Source organism: Myripristis murdjan, chromosome 1 (assembly GCF_902150065.1).
Source record: "Myripristis murdjan chromosome 1, fMyrMur1.1, whole genome shotgun sequence".
Taxonomy (NCBI): domain Eukaryota; kingdom Metazoa; phylum Chordata; class Actinopteri; order Holocentriformes; family Holocentridae; genus Myripristis; species Myripristis murdjan.
The window spans coordinates 11,302,797-11,317,309 of record NC_043980.1 but is presented as its reverse complement, the minus strand read 5'-3'; the positions used below and the strand labels follow the sequence as shown (position 1 = coordinate 11,317,309).

General features: G+C 41.3%; 1 protein-coding gene across 1 annotated transcript in view; it reads left to right on the top strand.

Annotated features, from left to right (window-relative positions):
* Nucleotides 1–14,513, top strand: part of sgcz (sarcoglycan zeta) — a 456,953-nt gene that overhangs the window by 350,387 nt on the left and 92,053 nt on the right. Inside the window, exon 4 of the mRNA XM_030057208.1 lies at nucleotides 796–883. Within this exon, the coding sequence (XP_029913068.1) occupies nucleotides 796–883 (88 nt within the window). The remainder of the gene's footprint in view (nucleotides 1–795; nucleotides 884–14,513) is intronic.

The window sequence follows — 14,513 nt, the reverse complement described above, 5'->3', positions numbered from 1 at the left end:
AAAAGTGTAGCTGGCATGTTGGTGTGTGTGTGTGTGTGTGTGTGTGTGTGTGTGTGTGTGTGTGTGTGTGCGTGTGTGTTTGTGACACACAGGAAAAATCTGGACAAAGCTGTAACATGACAACAAATCGGAGTGTATTTTGTCAACCAAACACAACAGAGTAGCCTGTGGCTTCAAAACCCAAGAAGCTGATTCACTTTATCCACACGGCGGCCATATTTGATTCATGTCTTACAACTCCTGCCTCCCGGTCGCAGTCAGCTGTGTCGGATGTATGTGTGTGTGTGTGTGTGTGTGTGTGTGTGTGTGCAGCAGCTCCAGCCAACACACCGCTGTAGCTGTAACTATGTTTTTTTACCAGCTTAAGTCACCTTATGAGATAGCAGACACAGCTAACATAAACAATCTGTAATGTAAACAGCAGACATATTAGGCGGCGTTATGGGAAAAAAATGAAAAAAATAGTATGATAAAGGGTGATAATATTGCCAGTAAGTGTTAGTTATTTATTTTGACATTTTGAGTGGTAGACAGTGTGAATAAAGTAATGGGCGTGGGTGGCATGTGGCAGAAATGAGTTGGAAAAAAAAATAAAAATGAAGAATTTCCTTTCTTCTTTCTTCCTGCAAAGACGAGGTTTGTTTGTCTGTGTTTTAGTCAGGTTTTCCACCCCAAATGTGATGGAAGTAAAATATGGCTAATCACATGTCAAATCAAATTTCATCCTGCATGTTATGCCATTTAACGAAGGCTATATATATCTCCCTCTCTGTCCGCCCTGCCCCCTCCTTCCAGGACAGTCCGCTGATCCTCCAGTCTGACAGAAATGTGACAGTAAATGCCAGGAATGACCTGGGGCAACTGACCGGTCAACTCACCGTGGGTAAGACACACACACACACACACACACACACACACACACACACACATATTCTGCAGTATGCAAACACACACACACATACAAACACTATAAATACACACACAGGAGGCATTGAGTCCATGTAGAAGTGTCATTTTCTATGTTTCCCTAACTTGAAATAAAAAAGGAAGGCTATATTTTTTTTCATTAGTGTTTCTCACAGAGGCTGGCGGCTCTGCAGTTTTTTCTCAGCTGAATCACTTCTTGAGTGAGCTCCTAGTAGCACAGAGGGAGCCCCGTGTCCTCAGGAAGACATCACTCAGAGGACACATTAAGTCACTCTTAAACTTAATAACAGAAATAAACACAACTACCCTGGCTGCAGTTTCAGAACACGCATTAAGCAAAGTACACTGCAAAAAAAAAAAAAAAAAAAAACGCCCATCTTAATAAAGTCTGATAGTGAGCCTGGAGAAAAAAAAAAGACTTCTGACATGAAAATCTGCTGATCAGATGCAATATTTTTTACTTGCTGTCAGCGCAGTTTCACTTGTTTGGGGTGTTTTCCTAGATCAAATGTCATTATTTTAAAATAAGGTCAATCTTCCTAAAGAAAAAAATTGATCGTACTCAAGGGGCAAAGTGTCCACTTGGCTTCAGGAAAACAAGATAAATCCACCCGCTGAAATTATTACATTATTATATATCATTACTGTGATGTTCGGTGCATTTCAGGTTGTATCTATTTTGTGATGAAGTGGTGTTTGCTTTCTTTTTTAGTATACCTCCCTCATGCACTTCCACTTCAGCTAGCGATTTCCTGTTTCCCAGAATGCCTTCTGACAACTCCCAGAGATCCCGCCTGCATTTGGCTGTTGGTTGCACGTGTCGGTGGACAGAGGGAAGGTGACAGGATAGCAAGAACAACAGAGCCAGAGTTTTGACAGTGCAGGAAAAGTGAGAGCCTCTTATAGTCGATGCACATTGTTGTCTTGTGGCTGCTTTACTTGGCTTTCTGCTCTTTTGAGGCAACTGACTGTGGAGAAATTGATATCTGGATTTCTCCCTGCATAACTGTTTATTGTTGAGTGTTGGTGCAAAACAGAAAGGCTAGAAAGAAGCCCGGTCTCTGTGATTGTGACACTAAAACCTGGCATTTACTGTTGATGCCTTAGATAGCTGAAACATTTTTTTTTCTTCTATTGAAGTAATGTGAAAAATACATCTCAAAACAACAAAATGGACACAGACATGCTGGCGACATCATCCATAGCTGTTTTTGTAATGGGTTTGAAGTGTTTTAGAATGAAGTTAAAGTCATTTGAAGTGTCAGTGCTAGACTAAATGACTTGTTCAAAAGGGTATTTTGCCCAGTAGATGATGCAGCAGCTTTTTGGTCGCTCTGAGACAGTAACATGGGCAGCTTGACCCCAGGGTCGACTGAATCCCTGAGTCCGGCTGTGTTAGTGCCATCCTTAAATTACTATGAATGGGATCTATGTCTTTTGGTTAAGTCTGCCTTGTAATTTAATTTTTTTTTCTTTCTATTTATATATATATATATATATATATATATATATATATATATATATTGTCTTTTCATTAATACATAGTAATCTTGTTTTTTTACATGTCTGAAATAAACAAACTAAACTAAACTAAACTATACAGGGTCTAGCTGTATCAGCTTAAAAAGGTAGAATGAGTAGGACTTTCCTAAAATAATAATAATAATAATAACATACTTCATGCAAAAATAATCACTCAATTATCACTTATGTCCCACTAGAGGTGTGTGTTGGTGTGTGTACCTGCAGAGACCCTGCTCTCTGCCTGGCCTTTGGGCAGTGGGTGTGTAGCTCCTAGCCAATCACAGCACAGCGCGGTGCCAGATTGATCACTAAACATCCAATAGAGAGCTATGAAACTTGTAGACACAGACCATGGAAAAAAAGGAAATATAGTGAGGCGACACGTCAAGCGGACAAAGCTCGTTCCACCACCAGAGTGAATCTGGGGTTGGCTTTCACCCGCTGGCGAGCACTGAGGGAGAGGATGAGGATGAAGAGTGTTTTTCTGTTGGACAGGTAGGTGCTGATAGGCCAGTTTTGTTTCCTAGGATGGCGATGTTACATTTTCAGCGATCATTTCATTCCATCGCCATCCCAGGAAATGAAAACTCACTGCTGGCAATCAGCTTAGTCAGGAGGGAGGGGCTTTGAATGTTGCATTTTCCAACCCGCAACACACACATCCTTAACGACTGAAGTCCAAAGCCTCTTCCACTGTGATTGGTCAGGTTGTAAAAAAGTGACATTGATGAGAGAAGCGCCTGTCAGAAAGGTAGAGCTGATTTTACCTTGAAGTGCTCGGGGGCAGCCTTACCAAAACACCAGGGCACTCTGGAAACAACCACACTGGCACTCAGAGGCAGCCAGTGCCAGTGCTGAAAAGCCATTGAAAACCATTAAAGAAGGATGCTGACACTCAGGAAAAGATGCCTAGTGGACACAGACTCTTAGTGTTTCAATTTATATGGATGAACTGAGATTAAGATGCCTTGCTCAGCATCATGCTCCTCTAATAAATACAGATTTCCAGCTGCTGTGAAGGGCACTGATCTTTGCCTAGCTGACAGTAGTTTCCACCACCGTTTTTTTTTTTTAATCTTACTTATAATGCATTTCACACCTGCTTAGTCAGGTTTATTTTAGTCACTAATAAATGAGCTTTTTTGCAACAGGAAAGCTTACATAGAAATTGTGTCTTAAAGTCTAACACTTGTACCTTAAAGCAGCTGGTCTAGATGATGCATTCATGCCATCTAACGGGCTGTGTAAATGTCATGGATGTCAGGCTTTGTCCACACTCTTCTTTACTCCATGGTGGCAGCAGACTGGCTCCTCTCCACGGCCCAGGCCAGTACCAGCAGTGCTCTCTTTGTCCAACAATGTAGACAAAAACTCATGCCTGTATTTGCAGCTGTGCATGTATTTACTGTTTATGTAACTTATGTCTATTTTACCATGGAAGCAAAATGCAGTGCATCATGGGAGAAGACAGGGTATGATGTTATGGAAACAAAGTTCATTTTTTAGATTATCAAGACATATAGATTATTAAAAAAAAAAAAAAAATATGTCCATGAAGCCAAAAAAGTGAAATGGTCACAATATATATATATATGACATGTGGAAATTGTACTATTTTTGTAACCCATAGATTATGGTGCAAAATTCCTGAAACCGGTTAAATAAAAGGGCAATATTTTAAGCAATCATAATTATTGTCACAGTTTACATTTATGTATAATCAAACATGACATATGACATATGTAAAGTGCATCACTCCTTGTCTAATTTGTTTAAATGTTATTCCAAAGAAAATCACTTCCTGTGTGCAACAGTTCTTTAGCCAGGAAAGAGGAAACTGGACATTTTTTTTTTTTTTCTAGAGATTTAGTTTCTGAAGCTCAGCTGTTCTTCAGTGAGTCATTTAGTGATATGCAACAGTATATTTCTATTTATTGATTGATTGGCTGATTTTATTTCCTGCATGCCTCAATGTCTTTTTCCCCTCAGTACAAGCCCACGTTCAAAGAGACAACATGTTTTCCGCAACAAACTCTGTGATTGTGTAATTTCATAAAGCGCAGGAGAGTATTTATTGACTTCAGGGTTGGCAGGTTGGTGGATTGGCCAGGAAAGCCGCCTCGTAGTAGAACAGCTGCTGGTTTGAGCCCCAGTGCCAAGTGTCCACTACAGCTGAAGTGTCCCTCGGCAAGCGCAACTAAACCCTGTTATTATGTCTAATAGCTTTCTGCAAGGACATGTATTGGAACAACATTGGCTAAAAATAGCCTAGTGTGATACAGCATAGAGGGAAGCATTCAGTTCCTCTTGGGGATGTGTCTGTCCTTTTGAAAACAAACTATGCAAATTCCTATGTCTGGTCGAAGGTGTAAGGAAATTAATTATATGGCTTATCTTGGACATGGTACATGGTAGCCACCCTGTATTCACACATTTTGCCACATATGGAGCAGGCTGGAGTATTGCTGCATTCATATCTTATGGGAATAACTGCTGGAACAACTTGACGGTTAAAAACAACCATTTGGAAGTGTTTATGCGTTTGAACCCGTTTGAAACCATCAAAACACCACGATCAAAGTTTTCTTTAGACTCCGGTGGCTTCTGATCAACTTTTTTCAAATGCAGCTGTGACACATTTGAGTTCATGTTTTACAGCGTACCGAGCACCGCCGTGTCAGCCACCGATGAAAAATTCAGTGAGCATCTGTGTCCTGCCATGGCATTTTAAAAGTGCTCCGAATTGGCTCACATGATGATGAAAATACTTCTTTAATCTTTTATTTAAACTGAACATACCATTCCCTACACTTGACTTCAGGTTTCTTTCTTGTTGGTGACATAAGAATTAAAGAAGTTGGAAGGATCAAGGTCCTCCACCATGTCACAAATTCCCACAGAGTATTTACCAGTTAAAAGCGGAGGTGGATGGCCTTGTCAAATAGAATGCTTGTTTCTGTTACTTTTCCTGTTTGATGTGAATGCACCGTGTAGGTATTCAACTCTTGAAGGCTGGCCAGACTCCACTACTGTCTTTCTACACACACTTTCTATTTCAGACACTTTGAAGGTTTGAAATTCCCGTCAGCTCACCTCCTGCTGTTATAACTCCCTGAAGCTGCTTTGCTTACAGAAAAAAGCACTTTAATGTGTGTGCGTGCATGCGTGTGTGTGTGTGTGTGTGTGTGTGTGTGTGTGTCTGCACATGCACGCCAGTCAGCAGAATCACTGTTTCAAACTAGACAGCCAGGCTGCCTAATCAACTCAGCCAGGCTATTACAAAATAACATGAGAGCTGCTGACAGGAAACATGCTTGAATTAACTTGTGTAGTCTCTCTCTCTCTCTCTCTCTCTCTCTCTCTCTCACACACACATACACACACACTCCTGTACCCACCTTGGAAACACACTTCATACACTGATATACACACAATGACTACACACTTATATATGCCACCAAATATAAAAGACATTCACAGGGACACTTTGGGATCTCTGACACAGTTTATTAAGTAGTGTATAAAAAAATGTGGCAACTGTAAAGAATAAGAATGAAAAATGGGGAGGTGACAGAGGAGCTCTTTTTCAGTCCTTCTGCTATGTCAAAGCCTGGGATTTCCTTCGCATGTGAAATCCTTTTTGGGCAGAGTGACATCACACCCTGCTTGGGAATCCTTGTGATTGCAACTGATAAAATAAAATGAATTTTTAAAAAAAACACCAGGTGTAATAGACAGGCATGCTTGAAAGACAAAGGATTTTAGCCACACTTGTAGATAAGAGAGGAAGAAGAAGAAATGTATCGATTAAAACCAGCATGTTCTGGAGTCCCTCTGGTGAATGAGTGAGTGCCTCCTCTCTTCCGTCGCTGTCCGTTAGGATTCAGTGCTGAACGGCATCACAAGGCTGTAGTATATAGAAAAAGATTGCAACAAACACTGTGAGTGAACCCTCTTGCAAACAACCCTTTAATCTTCGTGTGCCTCATTGCCTCATGGGCCTGATGCATCCAACTTCCTGCATCTCAGCTCCATGCATCTCAACCTCCTGCAAGCCTTGGTCTGCTGCGACTCCCTCAAGACTCAGAGGACTCTATTTTAACAATCTAAGCACACGGTCTGAGGACCAAGTGCATTTAGGGTGCATCCAAGTTCACTTTTGCTATTTTAATGGCGGAAAAAAGGGTTGTAGCACCATGCACATGGTTTAACAGGGTTGTACTTGCTCTTTTAATTAACCATGGGTGTATTTTGGGCATAATATTCAATAAATCAATCAGAGTGACAACTTCCTTTCTCTCTAAACGCTGGTGTGCTTGTACCTTGGATGATTGCTATTGTAACGGCACAGTTTCCAGATAAGAGGGAATGCTTCTCTGCAGAGGCAACAGATCTGCACGTGCACGAGGTAAAAGCGCAGGAGCAAATCATCTACGGCAACAGCAGGACTCCATCGAAGCTCCCTGAGGTGAAGCAGGCGTCCCTGTGTGTGTAACCAGTGTGTGCACATGACTACCTTGATGATGCTCCCTTGAAATAACAGGGATTATTGATTGATTTCAAACCTGTTTTTTGTTGGTCAGTCCTGCAATCGCTGTCAACTGCTTCAAGATGCGCCAACAATGCGCCTGATCGCACCTCATTTGAAGACCGACACATGCTCAGATCGTCCCAAGAGCATTTGCTATTTACACAATGTGGCCGCTTGGCAGGAAAATGACAACTGCATCAGTTGGAAACTAGCAAAGACACTGGTGTCAGCGCTTGCAGTCACAGAACAGTTGGTTCTGGCTCTGCTGTCAATCCGACGACAAAACTGTATCTTTTCCTTGGCGGGTCCAGATTCTGTCATGGTGGCATTGTCTGTTTGGGAATTCTGGATTAGGTGTGTTCCAGTAATTCCAACATAGGGGATTTGTTGGCTGTGGTGGCATGGTGCCTCCCAGCAAGAAGGTCCTGGGTTCAAATCTCAGCCGTGGTACTTTCTGTGTTGATTTTACATGTTTATCCTGTGTGTGTGTGTGTGTGTGTGTGTGTGTGTGTGTGTGTGTGTGTGTGTGTGTGTGTGGACTTCCTTCAGACGCTCTGGGTTCCTGCCACATTCCAGTAACATGCTGGTCAGAGTAATCACCCATAGGTGCGAGTGTATTTGTCTGTGTGTTATCCCAGTTCCACACTGTCCTGGACTGACCTGTCCAGGGTGTTTCCATGCCTTCACCCAGTACATGCTGGCATATGCTCCAGCCCCCCTTCATCATTAATTAGGAATTAGCGGGCATGGAAAATGGATGAATTGATGATATTCAGTGGAGGAAGGGCTAGAACATTATCGCCACAAAACAAAGTGATTGCAAACATAGTTTAGTTAGCAGAGACTAATTTGAGTGAAAAAAAAATGAGAGCGACTTTGCTGAAAGAAATGACACATTGATTAATTATACAGAATTTTTGGGAAACGGTGTGAATGGGGTGCACATGAAGAGGCAACTTGGTAGGTTGGAAAGCAGAGATTCTGATTGGTTCTCTGAGTGATGGACATTAACGGGAAGATGAGCTGATGGCCTCTCAAGGAATAGACAAAAACACGATTGAGCCAGTGGGAAAAGGCTGACTCTCGATAGGCTTATGTGATACGCCGAGGTGAGAGATGGAAAATGAATGAGTGAATCCGGGAAGATGTTACACACATTGGCTCTCATACGTTTCAGTTCATATCAGCACACATGCAAAATGTTGTCTCGATTCTCCTGGTCACACTTTATTGCTTTCCACGGATGTTGTACCTATTTATTGTCCTCCAAAGAGGAAATTCTTTTCCCAGCTCTCACATAACAACAAGAGAGCTGGAATGCACGCATGCACGCACACAGGCACGCAAACACACTCTTACACACAGCGGCACCAGCTTTGGGCTAAGAATCCCCCAGACACAGGGAAACCTGCCAAGCAAGTAGGAGTTCCATCAATAACCACTTTGTGAGACCCACACACACACACACACACACTCACTCACACACACACACACACACACACTAAAAACCTCAGAGGTTTGCTGATGGGAGGGATTGTGACAGGATGGATCCTCCAGGGGGACTTTCTTCCGTGGGGCTCCGGAAATTCCCTGGTATCTTCCTGCCACCACCTCCTGTTGCCTCCATGCTGACTCAGCCGCTTGTCTCTCACACTCTCACACACACACAAACACACACACACACACACACATTCACACACAAAATTCTCATAGGGATACTCTGACATCCAGAATTTTAGAAAGTTGTTTCTCCTCACCAGACACTTGTCACATTGGACGTGGAAAAACTTCACTTCACTGAACCTCTGAAATGTCTTGTTAGTGTTCATCACTCAGACTGAAACACAAGAGCAGCCACTTCCAGCTTGTACAGCAGGTATACAGGCACCAAACCCATTTCAGGGGTCAGCAGGGCTGAGCATGCACACCGTCTGTTTTAAGTCTATTACATTTACACAGGACACTAAAACCCATTTTAATTGACTTATTATCATGTTGAGCATATGAGCATTTAAGCTGCACATAAATGGAGAGGAGCAGAAACTGAGGCTGTAAATTCACTACCATAAGTTATGTTATACTATCTAAATTTACTATCATTTACATTGAGTATCATTTCCAAAATTTGCTTATATTGAATATATTTCTGGTGAAAAGTGAAGCAATGACTGATGACTGGCATGATATTCTTACTTGGCCAGAGTGATGATTAGGTCTAATTCACCAAACTATCTTGAGTGTGATGCGTTGTTAGATACAGATCACCAAAAGAGAGCTTTTCTTCTAAATGTTACAAAAAAAATCATCTCATTGTCTTATCATGAGAAACTTTTCTCATTATGTAACAAGATATTTTCATGTCATTATGATACTTTCCCCTTTATTATGACACAGAAACAGAAACAAAAACCCACACAGACACACACCCCTAACCCTGTCTCACTCCAAGGGACCATCCTTCGAGACAGAGTGTATGGGGACATGTGTTGGCCTTGGGCTCTCATCTCTGTTTTATTGCCGTCTCTCTCTCTCTCTCTCTTCCTTCCATCCCTCTATCCCTGCCTTTCCTTTCCATCCTCCCCATCGCTGTCAGCTCATTAATGTGAGTGAGAACCTGTCATCTTTGTCTTCTGAATAGGCGACCATAAAGATGATGGGTGAACTTGGAGCTGTGGAGCCATAGCCTTTCACCTCCCTGGCTGATGATATGACCATTAATGCAGCGGGGTCTAAACGACGTCCGCTGGAAGAACACACAACACGGATTCAATAGGACTGGCGGTTAAACAGAATGCAAAGTCAATAGATTCGCTTTTAGCAAATCATATGAGATGGATAGATCTGGTCCTCTCCTCTCTTAGAGTGAACTGAGGGCTCAAGGTCAACGGTAACAAACACACAGCTGCAGCACTTCATTTAACAAAGTGAAAAAAAAAAAAAAAAAAAAAAAACTTTTAATGCCACTTCTGTTTCACTAAGCACATTGTTCAGCCACTGTTCAAGATGTATTTTTCTGGTGGGAAAATAACATCAACTGGAATTCATTAGAGTTCGAATGGCTCTTTATTTTAATAATAGTGTTGTATTGCACCTTCATTTTCTAAAAGCAGGCCCCTGAAGGCCGTGATCTATAGTGTTTAGATCAGCTAAGAGGGTTTTACTCCAGTTGGTGTTGTGCCAAACGGTGACTCTCAGCAGCTTTAAAATCACACTAAATCGCAACCTCAGGTGGCATTGCTTAATTGCTTAGTGCGGCTTTACTGCGACAAAGTTTTCAATTCCCCAAAAGTCAAGGAACACAAAAGAGCTGCTGTTTCCCCTCATTAGCAGCTGTGCGTTTATCACATATATATAATGCATATTCAGTTGTCCAGCTTGGTGCCAGCGTCAAGAAACACCGCGTGTCTGAACCCGCTGGCAGCAAATGCCTGTTGTCGTTCACTGCAAAGAACACCTACATGACGACAACAGAGAGAGTTTTGTAGGACAATTCAAACATCAGTAGGGCTGTATGTTTGAAACTTGGACTACCTCAAGCCACCATATTGGCACGTTGTTAAACTAGCCAGTTCAATTATTTTCTCTGTCTGTTTCTTTACCGTCCTCTGTGTCTGTGCCCATCTCTCTGTCTCCTGGCAATACTGGCACTCATTACCTTTGTGTGTGTGTGTGTGTGTGTGAGCGAGTGTGTGTGTGTGTGTGTGTGCGTGTGTGTGTGTGTGTTTATTTGTGTATGTGGAGTGTGTGTTTGTGGTTTTGTTTTTTGGGGCTTTCTTATTGACTTTTCATTTTTCTAAGTGCATGAGGCTGATAATGAATGGCCTTTCTCCCCAAGCAAGAGAGGCAATGGTATCTCTCATTACCTCTGTGTGTGTGTGTGTGTGTGTGTGTGTGTGTGTGTGTGTGTGTGTGTGTGTGTGTGTGTGTGTGTGTGTGTGTGTGTGCGTGTGTGTGTGTGTGTGTTATTTTTATAGTGGCAGTTGGACAAGGCCAGAAACAGAAAAAGCTGGCCATGGGGGCCAAATGCATTCTGGGAAGAGTAAGGACAAGGACGTGTGTGTGTGTGTGAGTGTGTGTGTGTGTGTGTGTGTGTGTGTGTGTGTGTGTGTGTGTGTGTGTGTGTGTGCGAATCCTGTGTGTGTGAGTGTGCATGTGTGCGCGTGCATCTTTGCAAATTTTGTGAGTGTGTGTGTGTGTGTGTGTGTGTGTGTGTGTGTGTGTGTGTGTGTATGTGTGTATGTGTGAGTGTGTATTTGCAGTGACAGCGAGAGGGTCATTCACTCATACCTGCCACAAAACAACACTGCCAACTTTTAAAGTGACTTTCAACACTTTCTGTCTGTCTGTCTGTCTGTCTTTCCTCTCTCTCTCTCTCTCTCTCTCTCTCTCTCTCTCTCTCTCTCTCTCTCTCTCTCTCTTGCCCTTGTTTATTATCTCTCTTTCTTCACTCTTCTACCTCTCTCTCTCCTTCCTGTTATGTAATTTTTACCCATCATTCCCCGCCTCTCTTTTTTTTTTTTTTTTTTTTAAATCATACATGGACCTCATCCTCTTATTAAGCCAATGAATTCCCAGCTGACCTCGTTACCTTCTCCTAAACTCGGGCCCACGTTTATCGCTCCATTATCTTTACCTTCTTCCACTAATTATGTTCCCTTTTATCTAACCAGCATCGCATCATCTCGTTTCTCCTGCGTTTGGCCGCCATAGCCTAAAGAGTGGATTATCACAGCTGCAAAATTAGGGGACTGGGAGGCAAAGACCATAAAAACCAATAGATGGTAAGTGATTTGTGGTGGAATCGGGATGTATTTCCCCAGAGAACGTGAAATCATCAGCGGCGTTGTAGTTAAGATAAGCTATGGGTGGATTTTGAAGCTTTGGAAATGTGGAAAACACAGAGAATTTAATCAGCACGGAGCGTAATAGGGATATATAGTTTTCACTCATCGCTCTGGTATTGCTGTAGCAGTTAAACGGTTGAACGTCGGCTAAAATTGATTTCTGATTAGTGCGCCGTGTGAGCACATCCAAAACCTCGCATCACATTCGGCTGGTGCACTAACACGCGGTTTAATGAGGAAACTACTTTTTTTTTTTTTTTTTTGCGCGTCCCCTCCCCCTGAGAAACAAATGATGTGCAGAACGATCACATTTTGCAATGATCACAATTTCTGTGAGACCGAGCTCTCTATTTTCCGGTTTGACTCCTAGAGAAACGAACTGCTGTGGTTCCTCGCCTGTGTCTCCCCCTCATCCAATCAGAGACACTCAGACAGCACGTCTTCCTCGTTTTATGCCGCTGCCCTATGATCAAATCAATGGTTTTAATGAGGCAATTAAAAATACATAGAGCCAAGCATTAACAAACTGGAATGCACTTAAGGGGCCATCAAAGACCCAATAAAGCCATGGATTTACTGCCATTGTTGTCATTTATCCCTATGATTGTTCTTTAATTGCTGCAGTGCTAATTGCCCGCACACTGTTTTGACTACATTATAAAGGCTTAAGTTGCTCCACAACAAATATTTTTTATCACTTGTTCATATGTGTGTGCGTATGTGTGTGTGTTTTGCCCTTAGGGGTGCGAATTTAATGGCCCATACTCTTATCCTTCCGCACCAGTGAGCCATATGATTCATATACATGTGGTTAGTAACAATAACAAAACAGCAGGCGGGATACTTTAGTCATATCTGCACTCTTCCTCTTGCTTCAGCATTGCAAGCATGTTCAGTAAAACGTGTTTGCAACATGTCATGAAAAAAAAAGATATATTTCTTTCTTTATGTGTTGAAAAAGAAGCTTTATAACCATGTCATGTCCGACAACTGTCTGAAGAAGTCTGTAGGGGAAAAAAAAAACACCTTGAAAAACAATGAAAAATTTATATCATCTGCACAGTACTGACTTGCAACCTGAAGTATTCCATAGGCCAGTATTTGCAGGTCGACTTATATAGCAACTGTTTTTTGTTTACCACCTTATATACATCTCATGCACTAGAAGAGCTGAAAGACATATCTTTTATTTTCTGCAAATGCTTCCCATATTCTTCTCATTTCTTTGGATTGTATGTTGGACCAATCCAGAAGCCTCCTTTGGCCATTTGTTGCATGTCATTCACTGTCTTTCTCTCAACTGTGACTGTCAAAATAAAGCATAAATGCCAAAAAAGTAAACTTTACAAAAAAAAAAAAAAAAAAAAAGGAATGTGATTAGTTTAATTTAGTTTATTTATTTCAAACATGTAAAAAATAAATAAAAACAAAATGAAAAATTAACAAACAGATTAAGCAAAAACAAAAGAAACTTTGCAGCAAACAAGCTAAATAACAATAAATTAAATAAGGCTGTACAACAGACTAACAGTGACGACACAAATTATATGATACATGTTCGAAAAGGTGTATAAAGGTCTATTCATTCATTTATATGATTTTTTTTTTTTTTTTTTTTTTTTTTTTGATGATGGGAGAGTTGTTCCAAATTTGTTCCAAAATTTCTGAAAACACAACAGAGTTACATCATCCACGGAAAAAGCTTTTCTCTGTTAATAAAATATGTTTCGAACACAACGTGTTGAAAACCACAAGGCTGTTTTACCGTTTACGCGTTGACAGATGATTTACAAGTGTGCGCAATAACCATCTGCTTTTTCTGTGTGCAATGAACGAATGTAAAAATGTCAGCGAAACACCACTCAGAGCCATAAGTAAGCATACCGTTTCCCTCGAGCATCACAGGAAGCCTTTGTGTGTGTTTATGAGCTTGGCATGTTTACTGCAGAAAATAAAACATCCGTTTTATTGTTTGCTATAAAGCAACAATGTCGACTTCCATCGAACTTTCCATCTGCACAAAATCACCTTTTCAGGAGCTGGAAAAAGGTTGATTGATTATCTCACTGTGGCTGATTGAATGCTGACATTTGCACCTCCCAAGAATTTGCATTGAAACAGCGGCCCTGAAGTAATGCACTTAGCCAAGAGAAAAGTACGGTGGCTGAACTGGGTGACTCCCAGATCCGAATGTGCATAAAAAGAAGCATAAATGCTCCCTTAATTACTAAAAGGTAAAAAAAAAAAAAAAAAAAACGAACAAACAAACAAAAAACAATAATTGCATATTTTGAAGCAAACATTTCTGCCAACTTTATGTTTTGATTATTTATATGAAAACATGAATAAGGCATAGAGCAATGCACAGGGCTCCTACAGAAGGACAAAGTAATGACTCTGTCTTCCTGTAGGCATGTTTGGCAAGCAGTTTGTACTTTTATAGCTGTGTGCATTTTAAATAAAAAAGATAAAATGCCCAAGTGCCCTCAGACTCACATTCAATTATGAGCACTGCTACAGCCCCTCAGGAGTTATTGCCATGTTGCATTTACATTTACATCTCAGGCACCAGGCAGATGCTGTTATCCAGAGGGATGTACAATAAGTGCAAAGAGTAGAACATGTTAACATTCATGAATCTCTGTAACTGTGAATTACTTAGGAGCGCAAGGAACTATCATGTAGTA